Source organism: Nilaparvata lugens, chromosome 7, assembly GCF_014356525.2.
Source record: "Nilaparvata lugens isolate BPH chromosome 7, ASM1435652v1, whole genome shotgun sequence".
Lineage (NCBI taxonomy): Eukaryota > Metazoa > Arthropoda > Insecta > Hemiptera > Delphacidae > Nilaparvata > Nilaparvata lugens.
The window spans coordinates 34,101,055-34,110,383 of record NC_052510.1 but is presented as its reverse complement, the minus strand read 5'-3'; the positions used below and the strand labels follow the sequence as shown (position 1 = coordinate 34,110,383).

The 9,329-nt window shown below is 35.0% G+C and overlaps 1 protein-coding gene across 1 annotated transcript; it reads right to left on the bottom strand.

Annotated features, from left to right (window-relative positions):
* Positions 1-2,353: 2,353 nt before the first annotated feature.
* Positions 2,354-7,375, bottom strand: LOC120352193. Its single transcript, XM_039431913.1, has 3 exons — positions 7,274-7,375; positions 4,705-4,890; positions 2,354-2,791 (listed from the first exon to the last, which is right to left on the bottom strand). The coding sequence occupies exons 1-3, from the start codon at positions 7,373-7,375 to the stop codon at positions 2,426-2,428; spliced, it is 654 nt and encodes a 217-aa protein (XP_039287847.1). The 3' UTR covers positions 2,354-2,425.
* Between the last annotated feature and the right edge of the window lie 1,954 nt (positions 7,376-9,329).

Genomic DNA, 9,329 nt, shown 5'->3' with positions numbered 1-9,329 from the left:
CGCGTTCCTTTCTCTAATGACTTGATTGGTCTTATTCGAACATGGGTTGAAAATAAGATAACCCATTACTTTTCACGTATGTGCAACCTAATTGTAATTGTATCTCCGCGGAAATCAATAAACAATCCGTTCTGGTCCGTTACCTTTACATTAATAGTTTGAATTCGATGTGTATTCAAAGGTACATAAATAATCGGTGATGGTACTTCGTTTATTAAATAACCGCTAGGAACCTTTGGTAAAAATTCGTAGATTATATGTTTTTGTTTTCCCTCAGAGTAACTGCTGCAAGCTAAATTACACTCAACTACAATACTGTCAATGCTTGTTATGTTAACCAAATGTTTGGAATAATGCCATTTATTTGGCTGCAAAACAACATTATCAAAACCAAGTATCTTAGCAATCGAATCAGAACGTGTTAAATCAATGGGTTTATCAGAATGAATTTCAATCTTCATAGTATTTACGTTTGCACGTATAATAAGTTTATTCTTCTTGCCATCAATATTCAATTTATTCTTTAAAGATTTTATAATATCCTCAACTTCATATGCACCAGTATCCAACTTGATTAATCTATCACCATATTTGAAGCTGGAATTTGTTCCTTTGTTAATGTTTGCAATACTATTGTAACTGGAAAAATTAATCAATCCAATTTCCCATTCACGATTTTTATCCAATTCTATAATTTCTTGTAAATGTTCATAGAGATCACTTGTGTTAGATCGTAATGTAATAACCACCATCTTGTGTGTTCACCACAAACACTTAATTACAACTGATTTGCAAGAGACAATAATGTAAGATGACCACAAAAATCGCTATTTAATGGTTGCATATGCTCTACATTATAAAATATATTTACTCCATTTTCTTTTTTCCAATATTTGTCCAATTCGTATGGAGGTTGTAAATTTCCAATTGGATCAAAATACCAAACATTAGAACCAACTTTCTTATATGCTACCCAATGTGTGCCATCCTCGCTTTCCCTTGCTAAATTCACAATGGCATTCTCGTTTTTTAGAATTTTTTTGGGTAATGCATCTAGCATATATATGCCTCTTAGCTGAATCTGTAATAATTTCGACCAATCGATCAAATCATAATTACTCAATTCTCCTTCAATATTCATGCCTTCTTCTTCTTCTTCTTCCTACTCTTCTTTGTTGTTCTACGTTTCTTAACTTGAGGGAATAAACTCACTCCATATGATGATGGGGGTAGGGGTGGAACTCTCCCCCCACTAGTTATTTGAGGAAAAGGCTTCAAAAAATATCCTTTTCCTGCAATATGCTTTTTCAACTGAGCTATAGCTTTGCGTCTAATTTCGTTACTATAACTTCTCCTCTCATTCTTCTTCTTCTTCTTTCTCAAAGACCCACCAAACGCCGCTTTAGCTTTCATAACGTTTGTAACAAGATAGCTAAGTGCTTTCTCGGCAAGGGGTGTTTGTGGATTTTTGAAAATGTCCCATGCAGCGTTTGCTAGAGCTCTGTCAGCTACCGCCCAAGTTTTATTATCGCTATTTTGAGTATAGGCTATATCATGTATCTTGCAAGCTCTATCTAACGAATTTATACCTTGATCACCTCTCTTTAACCTTTCATTAACCTTTGTTCCTGGCCCACACCACTCGTATCCCGGAATATGATATTCTTCCCCCAGGTTATCAATTACCTTATTTAAAATAGTTGATGTCACATTACCTGCCAAACCTGACACACCTTTAAAAACTCTTGCTGCTGAACTCAAGATTCCTTTACCCCGTTTCCTCGAACTCTGCTTTTTTCTCCTACATACCATTTTTCATTACCTTTCAACTCAATGGTTGAACATTAACTGAGGTTAATTAATCAATACACCAACTTGAATTGGTTTAATTTTCAATCGAGTTGGAAATGAATTCATACCATGATTGCTATGATACATTGCTTGAATGATAAGAATATTATTTCAAATCTGAAAGGTGAATGCGATTTGAAAAGGGGAGAAATGATGCTGGGCCACCCACATCTGTAGGAGCACGTGCGAACACGTGCTAATGTAGGAGGGAGCGAGAACCCGCCAGCGCTTGCCTGCACGGCTGTGTGTGTGTGTGTGTGTGTGTGTGTGTGTGTGTGTGTGTGTGTGTGTGTGTGTGTGTGTGTGTGGCGGAAAAGACTAGTGAGCATGCTCACAACAAACTATAAAAGACGCACTCACCTTATTTGAATATCATTCACAACAGAGCAGCTGAAGCATTTCTTCTTCTGCGTGTTTCTACTATTCATTACGAACTTATCAACAACGGCAACAACAGGTAAGAATTGAAAACAATTTTTATAGAAACAATATTTCAATTTATTTTATCTATATTCACACATACATCTATACAATTCGTAACACATAGGTCATATGTATACAGATATAAAAATTGTTAAGCATTAACAATTTTTATATCTGTCCAATTTGGAGACTTATGTGTTACTACTAACACATAATGTTTGCAATTTTTGTTGAAATGTTCAATCTTCGGCGTATCAATGCAGGAAGCAAATCTTTGAGGTAGATACACCTCACATTTGCTTCCTGCATTGATTATTTTTAAAATTACACGCCGACCGTGCTGGTTTGTGTCCTCCCTCGCAGCAACTATGGGGTAGGGAGTGCGTTCCTTCAACTCTCGCAGCGGCACCCACGGTTTCGGCTGCGATTTGTTGATGAGTTGGACAAAGTCCAACTCAGCCTCCACCTCCTTCATTAACGGCACGAGTGAGGAGTCCTCGTCCATTACAGCTCGTTTCTGTTGAAAAATATTTGATTAGTGTCTTATTTGTTTCAGATCTCTACATCAGATTATCATCGAATTGTCATCATCGAATTCTCTGCATAAAGTGAGTAATATCAGTTATTGAAATAACATTGGATTGACTACTTTAAACAATAATTTCTAAGCAGTTCAAATAATATTCCCTTTGCATTCTAATCATTTCAAATAATATTTCCTTAGCATCAATTTCTATTCGGTTCAAATCATTCCAAGCAGTTCAAATAATATTTCCTTTGCATTCCAAGCAGTTCAAATAATATTGGTAACATTTATGCATGATCGATTACTTTAAACAATAATTTCTAATCAGTTCAAGGAAATAACATTGATACATGATCGATTACTTTAAACAATAATTCTAAGCAGTTCAAATAATATTCCCTTGCATTCTAATCATTTCAAATAATATTCCTTAGCATCAATTTCTATTCGTTCAAATCATTCCAAGCAGTTCAAATAATATTCCCTTTGCATTCTAATCATTTCAAATAATATTTCCTTAGCATCAATTTCTATTCGGTTCAAATAATATTTCCTTAGCATCAATTTCTATTCGGTTCAAATCATTCCAAGCAGTTCAAATAATATTCCCTTTGCATTCTAATCATTTCAAATAATATTTCCTTAGCATCAATTTCTATTCGGTTCAAATAATATTTCCTTTACATTCTAATCACTTCAAATAATATTGGTAACATTTATGCATGATTGATTACTTTAAACAATAATATCTCATAATACCATTTCTAATCAGTTCAAGGAAATAACATTGATACATGATTGATTAGTTTAAACAATAATATCTCATAATACCATTTCTAATCAGTTCAAGGAATAACATTGATACATGATCGATTACTTTAAACAATAATTTCTAAGCAGTTCAAATAATATTCCCTTTGCATTCTAATCATTTCAAATAATATTTCCTTAGCATCAATTTCTATTCGGTTCAAATCATTCCAAGCAGTTCAAATAATATTCCCTTTGCATTCTAATCATTTCAAATAATATTTCCTTAGCATCAATTTCTATTCGGTTCAAATAATATTTCCTTAGCATCAATTTCTATTCGGTTCAAATCATTCCAAGCAGTTCAAATAATATTCCCTTTGCATTCTAATCATTTCAAATAATATTTCCTTAGCATCAATTTCTATTCGGTTCAAATAATATTTCCTTTACATTCTAATCACTTCAAATAATATTGGTAACATTTATGCATGATTGATTACTTTAAACAATAATTTCTAAGCAGTTCAAATAATATTCCCTTTGCATTCTAATCATTTCAAATAATATTTCCTTAGCATCAATTTCTATTCGGTTCAAATCATTCCAAGCAGTTCAAATAATATTCCCTTTGCATTCTAATCATTTCAAATAATATTTCCTTAGCATCAATTTCTATTCGGTTCAAATAATATTTCCTTAGCATCAATTTCTATTCGGTTCAAATCATTCCAAGCAGTTCAAATAATATTCCCTTTGCATTCTAATCATTTCAAATAATATTTCCTTAGCATCAATTTCTATTCGGTTCAAATAATATTTCCTTTACATTCTAATCACTTCAAATAATATTGGTAACATTTATGCATGATTGATTACTTTAAACAATAATATCTCATAATACCATTTCTAATCAGTTCAAGGAAATAACATTGATACATGATTGATTAGTTTAAACAATAATATCTCATAATACCATTTCTAATCAGTTCAAGGAAATATTGCTTGCATTCTAATCAGTTCAAATAATATTCATATCAAATAATATTCGTATCAAATAATCAAAGACTCGTATGTGCACAGATTTTTTAACAATCAATCACAGAAAAAAAAATCTGTGCATACACAAGTTAATAATATTTGTTGAAACTAACCTTTGATTGAGTGAGCACCTCCTCCTCCTCTTCGCCGCTAACTTCAGGCTCCTCGAAGGTTAATTTCCTCTTGGCCTGCCTCTGCCTGATGTTGTTTGATAGCGTTGTCAGCACAGCACGCCGCGGCGCCCAGGTAGGTGCTGGAGCCAAGATGGAGAACTCATCTCGTACGATGTGTGAAGTATACTGTCTCTGATGTGAATGATAATTTTCCTCTCATCGCTTGTGTTTATATAGCATACGTTTCTCTCTCTGTTCCAGGCACGTGCGAGCGAGAGCGTGCTACAAAGCGAAAAAAATTCGAATTTCTCCCCAACAACACGTGCTCCCAGATCGTTATCAGATTGTAAGTATCCCACACACGATCATTTTTCAAATACCATCCATGTGTTAGAAGACGAAAAAAAAAATCTCGTCTAGAACTCAGCATGAGACTTCACCTGCTAGAAGCTGAAATCCCCATGTCTACGGGAATAAAACCCTTGATTCTAATTTTATAATTCAAATCAATGTTAGATCCTTCAACATGGAAGTAAGAGGAGCTCATTTTTCAAACATGAATCTTATCTTGTCAGTGTTTTCTATCATCAATATGACATTTTAATATTTAACCAATCTAATGTATTACAGTAGCAAAGTTGTTGCATTTCATTTATTTACAATATTGCACACATACTTGATTTTGATCTTTCTTTGTCAATCCTGTTCTAACCCTGTCTCATCTGCAGAATCTCGTAAAAAATTCCAGATAAGTTGATTTAATTGTTCTTCTGTTAAATGAGCATTGTTTTCTATTATAACTTTTTTAATTCTATTGATAGACTCTTTAAGATGTGCACACACACATCTCCATGAATTGGGGCGGTCCCCATTCCCCCAGAATTTATCATATGATGTACCATATAAATCACAAACAAGAATATGATCGTATCCATCACTGAAGCAAGAACCTAATTTTTCATAATCTCTCACAAAAGTTAAATATTGTAGATTTGTCCATCCTTTTTCTGCTAATCGCTGCAATATATCTAGGTGCTTGTCCAAGAGTTCACTTAATTTATATTGATATCTCATTTTTTCTAAAGGAACAGAATGGTATTCACTTAATTGATTAAAATGTCTATCTATAATGAATTGAACGCACAAATCTGAAGACTTTAACTCAGACTCCGCACCAAACACATTATCCATCTCAGTACAGTAGCTCGATGTTGTATCAGCAAAGACAAGATCACTACTAACAGATTACCTTGCTCTAGCTTATTATTATTATTATTATGAAAAGCACACTCTAGCGATAATTTATTGTACTTTATAGCACTCTATTTCTAATAAATATTTCAGACCATAGAGGAATAGCATTCTCGATTCAGTTATTAAATATTTCACAACATAGAGGAATAGCATTTCTCGTCTCAATTCAGTTATTAAATATTTCATTGTTTTCACAGCATTTTCTCACCTCTCAACTCGAGTTCCGAACCTCATAACCAGTTGAGCTCTCGTTGAGACAAGACAGCTGAGAGGAATCAATCATAGGACGCTATCTACAGCTCTAGCATAGACCGCTATCTACACCTGTAACCCGCTATCTACACCTGTAGCCCGCTATCTACACTTGAGGAGATTCATGCAGCATCAAGCACTACATGTAAGTACATTTTTACTTTGATTTTATCCTCTGAGGAGGAAAATAGTCCTCCGAGGACAGTTTTTCTCCTCCGAGGACAGTTTTTCTCCTCCGAGGACAGTTTTTCTCCTCCGTGGACTATTTTTCTCCTCCGAGCACAGTTTTTCTCCTCCGAGGAGAAAAAACCTTCTACAATATACTGCATGCATGCGATTTATCTTTAGAATATGGTATATCCGGAACATCCAAGCCCCGCTCTTCTTTCTCACACTCTTCATATAAACAAAACGGTAAATGTATTACTTTTTCAAATGGATTTTCCATAATATATTTGCAATAGACACATTGCAGATAGAATGGATTTTTATGTAAGAAATAACCATTTCTCGCAAAATACTCTGCTTTATTGCATAATGATTTACAAAAGTCACAATGATGATGCTTTTCAAAATACTCTCCTTGAATGGATGAATCTTCTACACAATTAAAAGTTGAATATCTTTCTTCATATTCTCGCAGAATATTATTATCGAAATTCTCCTCTTCAATTGTTATATTATCTTTCCTTCTACAGTTTGGACTGTACCTTACATGTTCTATTGCTGGTATGTCACTTTCTTCCCATTTTCCCAAATAAATTGAACAAAATACACATCGCACAATGTCTGGTGGAGATGAGAATATAAATCCCTCTTTCGCCATGTTTTCCGCGGACAAATTCTGACTAGTTTTTGTCCATCTTTTATCAAAAAATAATAATCTTAATCTTTCATACAACATTATGTGATCTTGTGATATCATTTTCACACACCCTTCTTCTACCAATGTCAATTCACAACTAAACATGTTGTTGTACTCTATCTCATCCTGATTGTTTTGTTTTTCAGAATCATGCCGAGGGAACGCAGACTACGTGGCATCAATTCAAGCGCAGCCCGCCATCGCATCACCCTCGATGACGAGGATATCGAAATTACCAGCGTGCTTGAGAGCTCGAAACGTCGAGTTTTCGATATAATTAGGGAACATGCGGCACGCCATGATGGGAATGTTAAGTGGTTTATAGTCTTAAACGTTTTGCTGTATAAATTAGTGGTGATGGATGACAAGCAGGTTGGTGACTGTCTCATCTCTAATAAATCTACATAGTTACTCCAACATAGCGCTAAACGTGCTTGAGAACTATGAAGATTTTAATGAGCATTTTTTCTTGGCTGTGAAAAAAATCCTCTCATCTTTCGAAAATTTCGTAAGACATGGGAGTGGATGGGTGCTAAAGAAAATTGAATCACTGGATGTGAACGTGATTAAATTTAATCCTATATACACATCCAGTTTCATTCAAACACCCCAGTTTTTGAAAAACAAAAAATGTATTATAAATGTCAAAAATCTCTCTGACGAAAAATGCTTTTTATGGTCAGTGCTCGCGTATTTCCATCAGAAGCCAACAAACTCGCGCTTGACTGTAAAGTATTTGAGCAAGTTTGCTCACACACTTAATACGCGAGGAGTAAATTTCCCGGTGACGACACGCGATATTAAGAAATTTGAAATACTCAATCTGGACATTGCAATTCACGTCATTGCGTATGACAACAAAAAGTTTTTCCCCTTCCGTACAAGCATTTTCCGCACTCGTAAACACCAAATTAATCTTTTAATGCTAAAAGGCGATGCAGGAAAAACTCATTTCTGTTTAGTAAATACCGCGAACGGGAAAAACGGGCTATCACGTCTTCTCTGTCACCTTTCAAAACACAAGGGTCAAGTACATGTTTGTAATTTCTGTTTTCACCGGTTCACATCAGACAAAACTCGAAATGTAGACGGTAAAGCAAATTTGATGAAACATGTGGAACTTTGTTCCAAGTTTGAATCTCAGCGCGTTTCATATCCTAAACGCGGAGAGACAATTAAATTCAAGAAACTAGGCGCAACGTTGAAGAAAAAGTACACCATTTACGCGGATTTAGAAACATACGTTGTGAATATTAATGATGATGATGATTCCGATTCTGATGAAATTACTCGTAGTTACACAAAGAAAACGGTGCGTCATATTCCCTGTGGGTATTGTTTCGTTGTTATAGATGTTAACGGGGAAATCGCCTACGGACCTGTACTCCATAGATCGAGTAGTTTAGACGAAAAAATCATGGAAAAATTTCTTCAGGAAATTACAGATCTCGGCGACATTTTGTATGAGGATATGAAACGAGAAATTCCGATGCAAGCTTTATCCGAAAGTGAAGAGCGTGAATTTCAAAATTCAGTAAACTGCGGGCTTTGTGCTGAACCGTTTTTAGACACCAATATTAAATGTCGTCACCACGCGCATGAAACGGGTAATTACTTGTGTGTGGCACATGTTTCTTGTAATTTAACAGCTCGTACTCCGGAGTACATATCGTGTTATTTTCATAATTTCTCCGGTTTTGATTCGCATTTTATTCTGAAATCGCTCGGTAAATGTAAAAAAGAAATTTCCTGCATCGCAAATACGTCAGAGAGATTTTTGACACTTTCAGTAGGCAAAATTAAATTTTTAGATTCCTACAAGTTTATGTCTGAATCCTTGGAAGTATTGGTGCGTAATTTGGTAGAAAGTACAGACATGGAAAAGAAGTTCGAATGATTATTTTCGGTGTTTCATGATCCACCTCGCGAACACAGACAGCTCTTGTTGAAAAAAGGAGTATACCCTTACTCGTACATGAGCTGTCCCGAAAAATTCGCGGAAACATCGCTTCCCCCCATCGAATGTTTTCATAACGATTTAACTGATACACCTCTGTCTCGCGAAGAATATGAGCATGCGCAAAGAGTGTTCTCAACATTCAAGCTGAAAAATCTGGGTGAATATCACGATTTTTATTTATGTTTAGACGTAATGCTATTAGCAGTAGTTTTTGAATCCATGAGGTCTACGCTTTTTAGCTCATACGGCCTCGATGTGACCCATTTTGTTTCTCTCGCGCACTTCACCTGGAAT

Excerpts from the sequence above, each read along its gene's own strand:
- LOC120352193 (XM_039431913.1), bottom strand. The coding sequence starts at position 7,375 with ATGGCGTGCCGCATGTTCCCTAATTATATCGAAAACTCGACGTTTCGA. Across the intron at positions 4,891-7,273 it reads TCATCGAGGGTGATGCGATG|TATACTTCACACATCGTACG; the intron begins GCGGGCTGCGCT and ends CATCAGAGACAG. Across the intron at positions 2,792-4,704 it reads AGGTGCTCACTCAATCAAAG|AAACGAGCTGTAATGGACGA; the intron begins GTTAGTTTCAAC and ends ATTTTTCAACAG.